This window comes from Microtus pennsylvanicus, chromosome 5 (assembly GCF_037038515.1).
Source record: "Microtus pennsylvanicus isolate mMicPen1 chromosome 5, mMicPen1.hap1, whole genome shotgun sequence".
Lineage (NCBI taxonomy): Eukaryota > Metazoa > Chordata > Mammalia > Rodentia > Cricetidae > Microtus > Microtus pennsylvanicus.
Window position 1 is genome coordinate 93,048,021 of NC_134583.1, and position 11,928 is coordinate 93,059,948.

Sequence of the window (11,928 nt, forward strand, 5' to 3'; positions counted from 1 at the left end):
CCTCAGTGCACTGGTCTGTCCTCCCCCTTGCCTTGCTCTGCGTTGAGCCTCTGCAGTCTCCTTCCTTGGGAGCCTACATCCTGCCTTTGGCAGGCTCTGAGCTTCATTTGTGATCTCTGTTCTCATCTAGCCAGCATGTCAGCATTGTCGGGATTCTGTAGAAGTTCCCAAAATAGAAGCTGTTTTTACTTCCCAGACTTTTGTTTTTATTTTAATCCCATCTTTGACCCCCCCCCCACTAGTTCAACAGTGACTTAAGTACATATAAAAACATTTTTAATTTGGCATTTTGTTGTTTACTTCTAAAGGCTGGTCTGGAATCTCCCATTATTGGAAAAGGCCCTTTTGCATAAATGTTCCTGCAGGAATGCCTGAATAGGAGCCATGTGTGAAGTACACCTTGAAAGATAGCTGTCAACTCTGAAATATTCTTTTTATCTCGTGTGTGACTTGTGCCCTTACATGTGGAAGTCAACACAGCTTGCAGGGGTTGATTGTCTTCTACCACATGGGTCCTAGGGCCCAAACTCAGGCCGGCTATCTTGGTAGCAAATTTGTTTACCTTCTGAGCCACTGAGCTGTCTGGTCAGCCCTCACTTCCTTTAAGTCAAAGCACATGGAAATAATTTGCTCTTAGTGTCTAGTGGGGAGTGTGGAGAGGCAGGAAACCCCTTGGGTCTCTGGTAACTGTGACCCAAAGGCAGAGAGAGGAAATCTAATGGGCAACAAGCAGCCCCGCTTTCTGGTCAGGAAGGGTGGCTGGATATAGCCTGTCAGAGGTTCCAGTGCCTGTTCAGGCCAGCAGGTAGAAATGAACTGTTTTCTTCTTCCTTTTTGCCTTCCCCTTTCCTTCTTTCTTCCTTCCCCCTCTTCTCCCTCTCTTGCTGGAATTAAAGGTGTGCATCTGAACACAATTCACGTGAGATTTTGGTATTTAGGAATATACCTTCCTGGAAACCAAATGCTTCCTGCCATTGAGAGTGTAGGAAGGTAGTGTTGTAGAGAGCTTTGTTGTTGTTTGTGTTTACTATGTGTTTTGTCCATAGACTCCCTTTCACAGAAGTATTGGCAGAACCTATATACTATTTTAGTAATCATTACAGAGTTCTCTGTGAAAATCACATGCTCATGTAACTTGAAAGTAAGGGCAACCATTGCATTGGTAAGGTAACAGCCCCAAAGGGCAAATGGGTATGTTTATGGTTACAGGGGAAGGTCTTTGTCATATCCAAAGGTAAAAATGTGAGGGGAAAAGCCGTGGCTATATAATTTTTTCAGAGAGAGCTGAAACACATGGAGAAAAGCCTATGACCAGTTGCTGGGAACTATGAGGAGGTTGCCCCTTGGGTTTGTGAATGCTCTTTGGACAAGAAGAAATGGAGAGGAAAAACAACATAAGATGCAAGCAACTATGAAAATTTGTAGCTTCTAACAACAGAACCAGGGGCTGGAGAGATGACTCAGCAGTTAAGAGCACACTGGCTGTTCCTCCAAAGGACCTGGGTTCAATTCCCAGCACTGACTTGACAGCTCACAACTATCTGTAACTCCAGTTCCAGGGGAGCTGACACCTTCACACCAATGCACATAAAGTGAAAGTTAAAGTTTGAAAAGCAACAGAATCACTTTAAGACACAGTAGTGGCTGCCTCTGCTTACTCAGATGGGCAAAGTTCTAGAATGATCTGAAGGGGTGAGGAGGACAGGCTCAGCCCACAGACGTAAGAGATGCGGCTTGCTGTCTGACCCAGGAGTTCTACCTAGAAAGCGGCACACAAGGAAGTCCACTCTTACGTAACTGCATTCAGCACTTGGTATCTGATGTGCTAGGCTCGGTTTCCTTCGGTAGATCAGATGTGCCCTAGTTCAACAGAAAGCTAGACAACACAGATGTTTAAAATGATACAAAATGGGGCACTGGGGCAGGGAACATAGCTCACTCGGCTGGGAAAGAGCTTTCTTGCACCCAGTACTGAGTAAAACTGGCATGGTGGCCCATGACTAATCCCAGCATGGGGATCATGAAGTTCAGGGTCATCAGGTCAGTCTGGGTTATATCAGACCCTGTCTCAAAAAACAAAGGAATATAAGGATAAAAATACTCAATGTAGTTAGGGATGATGCTGGGTTAGCAAAGTGACGACTGAGCTCTCCAAACATACATTATACATAACATATGGACTGAGCAGGCTGTATTTATATATCTAGGAATACACACACACACACACACAAAGGCTATGATTTGAAAAGAGCAATGGAAGTGTATATGGACAGGGTTGGAGGAGTGATTACCTCAAAAGCAAAAAATTAAGGGGGTATGGGTCAGCAAGATGCTTCAGTGGGTAAAGTGATACGGGAGCCTGCCAGCCTGGATTTGATCCCTAGAATCCATACTGGGGTGGAGAGAAGTGACTCAGTTATTCTCCGGCCTCCACGCGGATCCCATGCATGCTTACGCATCACCCTCTAGTTATCACAATCTTGGAACAGGAAACCAAACAAAAGAATGATGCAAGGTACTTTTTAAAAACTTGAGAGTGACGGCGTGACTTCAGTTGGCACCTGTGGGGTAATGCTTTATTTAAACAGCATGGATGTTGATTCCACCTCAGGAGGAAGAGCTGGTGGACTCGGCTTTCTAACCCAGCCACGCTGGGCTTCACGAATATGGGATACACCGTCTGTGTCATGCCATCGCTAGCCACAGCTGGGAGACAGCCCAGGAAGAGAAGTCGCCTGTATGTCTGGTGTCTGGGTCTCCAGTCTTGATGTTGTGCTGCCTCTTCTCTTCTAGAAAAACCTGGAGACAGCCGTTTTCAGTCCTGCATCTTGGCCTAAAGCACTTTACTTCATACCCAAACAAAACTAAACCCCAAAATGCTAGGTATGCATTAGACGGGTGTGAGGATGAGACAGCATTCAGAAAGTACTGGCTGGTGTCACCCATGATGCTACGTATCTTCAGCTAGTTGAAACTTACTCCTATGAATTAGACACCAGGCTCAGTTAGCACGTGGAAAGAGGCCTGGGAAAGCACAGCAATGCCACATGGCCAGGGAGAAAGATGTTCCTAGAGTCAGGCTTTGGAGTTTCATGTTTGGCCATAACTTGAAGACCAATCAAGTAGGCCAGAGCCGTGAGTGGAGAAGGGATTTGTGTCAAATGAGACCACTGACTTGTTACCATTGTGACAGTTAAGCTCATGCCCTGTCAGAGGGCCAGAGTTTTTCCAAATTCTTGTACCCCTTGCTGAGCCTGCCTCCCTCCCAGCCAAGATCAACATGACATTCTGGAACATAGCCTGGTTTTGACCTGTCTGGTGGCCATCCCCAAGTGACAGGCAGGGTCAAGGCCAACTTGTCGCTATCCAATGCTGCCAGCTGTTTCTGCATGTGCTAGTTTTGGAGGCTGGAGTTGGCAGTGCATCCTGCCTCCTTTGGTACTTGATTGGTTGGTGCAGTGGGACTGAGTAGTTCAGGTTTGGTGCTTTTGTCCCTGGGACCTCTGGCTTTTCCCTGCAGGTGCTCTGAGGATATCCACATCTAGACAGGCTCCTGCCAGCTCACCAACTTCCCACTGCTGCCATTTGCTGACTGCCAGGATTTGCCCCTCCCCTACTCTACTTGTGCTGTCCTGCCCGGAAGACCACCTTCCCTTGCTTAGAGGCACTCTCCCAGACCCTGATGTGGGAGAGAGTAATGCCAGGCTATGGCGTGGTAAGTATGTTAAACACTCTCAGGACTTGTTTAGAGGACAGTATCAGATGTCCTCTTTGTGTGGACTAGTGGCTCAGCCAGTAAAACTGCTCTGTAAGCCTGACAGGCTGAGCTCCATCCCTTGCACCTACAAAGATCAAAGAAGAGAACCGATCCCACAGTTGTCATCCGACTCCTGCATGTGTCCACCTCTGCCAGTAATAAGACAGATTGTCAATCCTCCATGTAGCCTTTTTTTTTTTTTTATTTTTTTTCCATGTAGCCTTTTGGTTCAGTCAAGCATGTAGTAAACGTGAGACATGGGAAGCTACAGTTGGTGTAGCAGTGTCCAATTTTACGGTCAATTTCTGCAAACAGGAGTACACTCTAAAATAATGGCAAAAGCCAGTGAGGTGACTCAGACAAAGACACCTGCTGAGCAAGTCTGGAGCGGAGTTCAAGCTCCAGAGCTCTTGTCAAGGTGAGAACCGACTCTACGAGGTCGTCTGTCCTCCACTGTGCAGCCCACACATGTACAGTAATAAAAAAGTCAAAGAATAGTATAGGAAATAGGTAAGCCAGTTGACAGTGCTGGTACAGTCAAGTATTGTGTGCTGTGGGTACACTCGTGTGTATGTATATGCCCCACGAGTATACACTCGGCCCACGCTTGTGCATACCTGTGACACTACATCGCACTGTTAACAGTGGCTATGGCATCAGGAGCATCTCATCTCTATAATTTAACAGAGACACTGTCTTATAGGTGGCAAGCTGTTGATTAAAATGTTACAGGGCACATGACTGGAATGGGGGCTCACGATTCTGGAAGAACACATCTGACCTCAAGGAACAAGTTTCTCATGTAGCTCACCCCTGTAATCCCAGAGCTCTGAGGCAGAAGAATCACCGAGTTTAAAACCAGTCTAGGCTATAGAGTAAGACCCTGTTCCCCCTCAAACACAGACACCCTTGGATAAGACATACGTCGGGTTTCATAAGCAACTTCCCTATATACTTGTGTTCAGTAGTTTTCAGACAGTGGTTTATTAAGCCCATTTAACATCTGGTGCTTTCCCAGAGTTTCTGGGCTCAGGTCCAGCTCAGCCCCACAAAGACACCAGCCCCCAGGACAAGGGTGATAGCCAGCAGGAGGAGTACCCAGAGCAGGGGTCTTGAACTGGAGTTCCTGGTGGAGCCTGTCAGAGAAGGGATGGGGAAGGTCCACCTGGAGCTGTCTGTCAAGCAGATAAGGGGCTGGGCTATCTTAGTTCCTCATCTAGTGGAGTTACACCACCTCGGAGCTTCCCTGTTTCCTGTTTTCATCAGTATTTTTAGAGAGAAGGCATGGCCTTTGGGGCACCCCAAGCCCCGGTACCTGAAGGCTCGAGTTTAGCAGCGTCCTCAAAGCCCACTGCTCCTGGAGAACTCACAATGTCCAAGGCCCGAATAGTGCCATTGTGACCAGAGGATCGGCGGTGCCCTGCCGAGGAGAAAAGCTGTCTGGCTTCCAGCTCCCGGTGGTCTGAGCGCCACAGGTCTAAGGTTGCATTAGAGAACAAATAACACCACCCCCAGCCAGACTCACTTGGCATCCCAGAGTCACAGATAGTAGAGCATGCCTCGGGCCCCTCAGGGTAGCAGACAGAGGCACTACAGAAGAAATAGACCTGGTACAAAGAAAGCCAGTCAAGGGGTGGACTAGTTTTGTGCAGCTGGACTGGCAGCACAGAGGCAGGGGTGAGGGATTTAGGTGCAGGACCGTGTTAGTAGGGAGAGACATGGGCAAGCAGACCACAGCTGTCTCATACTGGTGGGTATGCAAATTGTGCTGTTCCCAATTTGGAGCTCAGATCTTCCTCTTCCTGAGAGCCCAGACTTGCAGAAGACATCCCCTGCAAGGCAGGAACTGCTGCCTTCAAGAGAGCTACAGTCTTTTGCCTGTCCTCTGCCCTCTGCCCCTAGGAGCAGAACTCTTGGGAGGTAGGGTGTTTTCTTCCCACACACCCACTCACAGGAGGTAAGGTTTGGCCGCAGAGCCAGACAACATATGTCTGCTCTCTTCTCTGTACCCCTCAAGACAATACCTGGAGGCAGAGGGGAAGTCAAGGCACCATTGCTCCCAGGACAGCCCAGGGGAGGTGACCAGAGGCAGCACCGTAGACCTCAGCCGTGGCACCCTCCATGTAGCAGGCCAGTGCCTCTTGGCTTGGGAGGCAGCACACAGACAAGGTGGGGGCGATGCCACCCTGTGCCACCCTCAGCTCTGCCTACCAGTGGAACCAGTCCACACCTGATCAGTTAAGGGCAGTGGTTTAGACATGAGAGCTCTGGGGACAGTGTGGAACTGGCAGGATGTGCGATGAAGCACGGGTTGGACCATACTAGTGTGTTACCTACGGTGCCATTTGTACACCATACAGGAAAACCCAAGGTTTAAACACCCTAAGTGCATCCAGCTTTTATCTTTTGGAGAAGTTGCTATGTTATAAACCAAAGCAGAAGAACAAGGAACACATTATCATTTCTAGAATCAGAAGTGAGGCCACACGAGAACACCACAGCTGGGGTTCAGATTTAGGGTTGATTGTAGTCTCACTGTTTCCTTCCAACGTTTCTCTCACACATGTTTGCATGTGTAGGGGACTGTGCGTGCCAGGGCACACATTTGAAGGTCAGGGAAAATTTTGGGAATCAGTTCTCTCTTTCCATTATGTGACTCAACCCAGGTCAGCAGCCTTGGCAAGAGTTACCTCTCCCTGCTGAACCATCCGTCTTATCAGCTACTTTCTCCCTTCTCTCCCAAGTTGTTAGTCACCTCTCCAATACCCCTTGCCTCCTACCCCTTGGTATTGTCCACCCTACTTGGTGAAAGCCAGCCCCTGTGCTGGAATCTTTGCATTATCTTGTAGGGTGCAGGATCCAGGGACCTCCTAACTAGCACTGAACAGGTGGGGTGGGAAGCGAGGAACACAAGGCCTCCTACCAGTCCCCTAAGGGCATTCTGGGAACTGGAGTCAAGGAGAGTGAAGGTGGCGACGGTGAACCGCTGGTAGTGTGACCAGAAAGGCAGCTCTGTCCTGTCCAAGGCCACCATTTGTGTTCTGTAGTTGTCACCTCTGAAGGGACACCTAGATCAAAGAGAAGTCCAGAAGCCTTCTTAGGGAGGTGTGGCTGGCAGGAAGCCCTCCTCCCAGGGTGCAGCCTCGTCACCTGCTGCCACTCACCCATCTGACAGAATAGGCCACTGGGGCTGCTGGAAGGGGCTGGCAGTGGGACTGGCCCAGCACTGGTGTAGCACCAGGACCAGGCTGGGGTCTGTTCTCTGCAGGAGATGGACCTCCACGTGGACCCGTTCCTGGAGCAGTCTCACAATGGGGTAGTCGTTCTCCTGATAGAAGGAGCTGAAAGTCTTATCTGTGGGGAGAGGGGCTTAGGAGCCTAGGGCAGACGGTGTGCGGTGTGTCAGGCATTAGAGTCAGGAGGAAAAAGCAGTGGGTGGGTGGGGCTAGGGAAGGGGGCTGTACCCTTGGCAATCCTCAGCTCCAGCCGCAAGGGTCCAGACTGGGTCACAGGGGCAGGTGATTGGGGCGAGAAGATAGAAGCCTGGAGGGGCAGGAAGTCACTGGCATTGAAGATACAGCGAACATGAAGCCTGAAGTCCAAGAGCGAGAGGTTGGAGGAGGTCACATCTCAGAGTTTAATCATTCACTTCCCAGCAAGGGATGCCAGGGACAGCATCCTCTGCGGGAGTAGAGATGCTTCTAGAGTCATCGCTGGGACATGGACATCACTGTTCACCCTTCCTGCCCTTTTGCCTACTGCTCTACACCAGCTTGAACTAGTTATCCCAGACCTTAGTCTAGGTGCCAAGTACCACGGTATCAAGACAACAGGGCTCTGTCCTGGCACTTGAAGTCTTTGAAGCCTGGTGGGAAGACCTGGATTGTGGAGCCAGGAACAACCACTTAGTGCCTAAACCTCATTTATCCTCTTTGCAGCACTGAGAGGTTCTAGTGAGGATTGTGTGTGTGTTATGCCACTGTAGTAAGCACACTAGTAAAGGTTCTGCTATCTTTGCCCCTCTATCCTAATCCCGACAGACTCCAGCAGGCCCCCTGTACTTCTCTGCTCCCTCTCCCCAAAGTCCCCAGTGCTGTGCTGAGTCCAAAAGCTTAAAGCATGCTACAGACTTGTGTCTCCATCTCTGGGCCAGAAGTACTTTGTATTAAAGCAAAAGGCTTTTTTACTCTGACACTAATCTCACACCCTAACCCTGTGGCAGAGTGGTGGGGGAGAGGGGCTACCAGGCACCCACATGGACCCAGGCACAGAACCCAGGACCCAGACAGCCCATGACTGATGTACTGGCTTTTTCTGGAAGAGCACACTGGCTAGCTGCCTTGCCCTGAAAGCCTTGCCCTAAAAGCTCAAAGCCAGGTATTACAGGGGCAGGCTCCCTTAGGGTCACCCCTACTGTCACCGTAGATAGCTGGGATGGTTGTTGCCCCTGAGCCAACAGGTCCAGGAGGCCTCTCCCTCTAGGGTTCCTCTCCCAGTCCCTTCCTCCACTGCACCCTCAGATGCTTCAGACTGAGGTGTAGTGTCCTCTGTGGTATCACAATCTGGTGGCAACCACCACAGCTCCTTCCTGAGGCCTGGAAGGGATGCCATCAAGTACCGAAACCTTAGTTCTTAGATAAAGGCAGGGCTCTTTGGGAGCCTGCTATTGGCTCTGCCTGGGCTGCATATACAGATAAGCGAGGACTTAGCCTCTCATTTGCATGGTAGGGGAGTTCCAAGAGATTCACTAGCTCATTTAGGTCACAAGGCTAGGCAATACCAGAGTTAGGATTTGTCCCAGCTGCCTCCAAATCTGTGCTGAGTTCTCCCGCACCTCACACCCAAGTCTGCAGCCCTGCTACCACTCACCGGAAGACACTGTCTCGAGTGATGGAACCCTGCGGCCCCTTTTGGACATCAATGTTAGACACCAGCTGGTTCTCATAGATGAGCTGCTCCCCAACCACCTAAGGAAGGGGTAGTGAGTGAGACTCCCTAGTGGTGGGACTCACTTCCAGCCTGCAGCCTACCCCAACTGAGGAGGGAGAAGTAGTTACCAGGCGAGGCCTCTTAAACGGTGGGACTCACCTCCAGTTCCGGTTTATTCCTACCTGGATTGTTGTTCCGCAGTGGGTGAGGGGGACATGGAAGACCATGAAAGCACTTGTCTTCTGGGTAGGGGGGCATCCATTGGAGGCATAGGCCAGGTGGACATTGTTCAGCATGACCCTGTGGGTCAAGGCTGTTTCTTGGGACATGACCAGAGTGAAGTAGCCACTTCGGGAACACTGGAGAGTGACTGGACAAAGGCAGATCAGAACATCGGGACTCAGAGTCTCTCAGTGCAGAGACTGGGGATGGGCTGCTGGGTGACAATCGATATTTCATCACTAGTGAGGGGTCAAGGGACCCGAACACTCTTCTTCCCAGCGTCGGCCTAAGCAAATGCCCTAATGAGCTGCTGAAACAAAGGGCTGAGGAGTGCTGAGTGCTGTAAAAGCTTCTATGTGACTTATCTAGTGCAGCTGTGTGAGGTCTGAAGGTGAGGGACTGGGAGGAGGAGGAACCTAGCAGTTCCCTGGGGCAGCTGCTCTTCCCGCTGAGGGTGTCTGCCTGCACTTGGGAGCTGGATTTCCCTTAAACTGCTTGCTTGCAAGGCAGTTCAGCTAGTTGGAGGGGAGACTCCCCGCGCCATGCCAGGAACATGCTTGGGATGAGAGGTTGTACCTGTGTTGCCGTAGTAACAGGGCACTTCTGTGGTGTTGTCATAGCAGCAGCCAGCCTGCTGACAGGCTTCCTTGGAACTACTTTTTACCATGCAGGGGATGTGCCCAGAAGCTACCTGACACTGCTCCTGGGGCAGATGTGTACCTAGGGTTGGTGACAGGGCCGTAAGAAAATGACTACTTAGAGCCCAAGGGTCCCAGTCACAGGCGTGTGCACACAGAACTCACACATACCTACAAAATCCAGCTTAGGTAATCCCCAGGGTCCCAAGGTGCCCCACTGGGGATGCGGCACAGTGGGCCCAGCAGGTCCGGGTCCCGGGGATGGTGGAGGAGGAGTTGCATTTATGAAGCTGTGCTCTGGGTACAATGTGCTGAGAAGAGTGTGGCCAGAATTGGGGCGGGGGTCAAAAGTCTGAGGTGTAAAAGGCTGAGGTGTGGTGGGGGGAGCCAGGTAGGGGTCCGGAGTCCCAATGTGGTCTGCTTTGGGACAGATCAGAGTGACATCTTGTGCCATATCCACTTGACCATTGGGTAGCACAGCTTGCACGAACACCCTCAGGTGGAACCGCCCATCCTGCAGGTGAGAGAGCCTTAGAGAGCAGCTGAGGGTGGCCACCTGGCACTGCAGGTGAGCGCTGGGCTAGAGGCCAGAGCCTGGAGCCAGGCTGTTGACCTGTACATCCAGCCTTGGAGTGGTTGCCACCCGGGGTGCCTGTGGTATTAGTGGGAACTGAGCAGCTCTGACAGAGAGGGAGCTGATTTGTGACTTATCTTAGGACCTAATCTGTCACCTGCCCACTCCTCCACCCATCGCAGGCTCCGTTCTTCTCTGTCCCCGAGGGGCTGTTAGGACAAGCTCCCTCTGCCCTTACCTTCTCCAGCACGTGGCAGCCTTTGTAGCCAGCTGAGAATACTGCGGGCTCCTGAGGCTCAGAGATGACCCAGTGGTAGCAGATAGAGCAATTATCCACCTCAAACCGGTTCCCAAATTCATCTGGAGGGTGGGGGTGGGGAGGAAAGCAAGTGCTGGAGAGAGAGAGAGGTTGCTGGGAGCCTCTGAAAATCTCTGGACAGAGGCAGGCTTGTTTCAAGGACCTAGTTTTGCTTGCTAGCTTGGCTGTAAGGCCTTAGACAAGTGTCTTTCCCTCTCTGGTTTTGGCTTCTGCGGGAAGTGGTCATTGGTTCTTGGTCGCGGGGATGAAGACTGTTTACAGTGTGTCAGGCGGTCCGGACACCTGAGAGTCTACCTTTAGTTATCCTCAGCTCTTGACTGAGGCATCCAGGAATCCCCAGGAGCCAGAACTTTCTTAGGCACATGTAAAAAGGGGTGGAATGAGGGCAGAGTGGAAGAACAGAGCTTGCTTGTCATGTTAACTGGCTCTTGCAGTCGCTTAGGGATCCTGCTAGGCGCTCTTCTCAGAACAGTGGGCACCAACCACCTCCATCCTGTGGGCCTGCCCCCCACCTTTCCCTTTCAGTGCACAGGGCAAGTTGTGGGGGAACAGGGGGTCGTCTTTGGCTATGGCTCTGAAGCTACAGTTTCAAGTTGTCTCAGATTCCCCCACACCTGTCTCTGTATTAGACCACATTCCTCAGGGCAATCAAATTTAGAGTGGTTTGCCAGCCCAGAGCTTTGCAGCCACAGGATAGGGCTGGAGATCCAGAGCCCAGCGGATTTGAGTCAGTCCCTGCCTTCCTCACAGCTGATCCCTGTACGCAGGCACCCGGGAGATTCTGCTCTGGTGGTTACCTCCCTGTCTCTGGGTGGTGCCAGGGCAAGAGGCTGGCTCCTGCAATCCTCTGAATGGCCTCTGCTCTTCCTGCTCTTGCCCCAGGAAAAGCGCTCTAGCTGCCTCCCTGCAGCAGGCTGGGCTTGGGACTGGGGCTGGAAGTTGAGACAGGCCTCTGCCAGCACTCACCCAGAACCTTGAATCGGATAGTCTGGTTTGGCCTGGGGAGCACCAGCAGCTGCATACCCTGCACCCCGCAGTCGTAGCTGTATCCAAGGCCAGGTTTGGGGTGCAGATGCTGACTCAATCTCAGGGGAGCTGCCACCAGCAGCAGAAGCAGGGCCGCAATGGAACCCCAGATCATGATGGAGGCTCCTGCCAGCACGCACCACAGACACCCACAACTCCTAGGGCCTCCCTATCACGTCAGGGGAGGCAGGCCCTTATAAGGATCAGGTAGCAAGGGGCAGCCTCTGAGGGCAGAGGAGATCCACCTGGGGGAGCAGCCGCTTAGGCTACAAGGGGCTATGGAGAAACTTCTTCCTCCCGAGGCAGCAGAAGGCACCTTCCATCCTAGGTATCAGAGATCTTCAGAAAAGCTGCTCTTGACCCCTCACCCAGTTTTCTATGGCAGCTGGGACTTCCCAGGGATTTCTAGCCAAGAGCTTACAGGCAGAACATAGGACAGCACCTCCATTCCTGAATGCCTCAG

General features: G+C 51.5%; 1 protein-coding gene across 2 annotated transcripts; it reads right to left on the bottom strand.

The window, feature by feature from the left end:
- Positions 1-4,786: 4,786 nt before the first annotated feature.
- On the bottom strand, positions 4,787-11,460 carry Zp1 (zona pellucida glycoprotein 1). 2 transcript variants are annotated; one of them, XM_075974983.1, is made up of 12 exons: positions 11,406-11,460; positions 10,359-10,480; positions 9,718-10,060; positions 9,485-9,628; positions 8,869-9,056; positions 8,627-8,724; positions 7,222-7,349; positions 6,922-7,111; positions 6,681-6,825; positions 5,283-5,364; positions 5,073-5,177; positions 4,787-4,893 (listed from the first exon to the last, which is right to left on the bottom strand). In XM_075974983.1, the coding sequence occupies exons 1-12, from the start codon at positions 11,458-11,460 to the stop codon at positions 4,787-4,789; spliced, it is 1,707 nt and encodes a 568-aa protein (XP_075831098.1). The 2 variants fall into 2 exon arrangements, with proteins under 2 accessions (XP_075831098.1, XP_075831099.1); XM_075974984.1 differs by lacking the exons at positions 9,485-9,628; positions 9,718-10,060; positions 10,359-10,480; positions 11,406-11,460 and having other exon boundaries at positions 5,058-5,177; positions 8,869-9,004.
- Between the last annotated feature and the right edge of the window lie 468 nt (positions 11,461-11,928).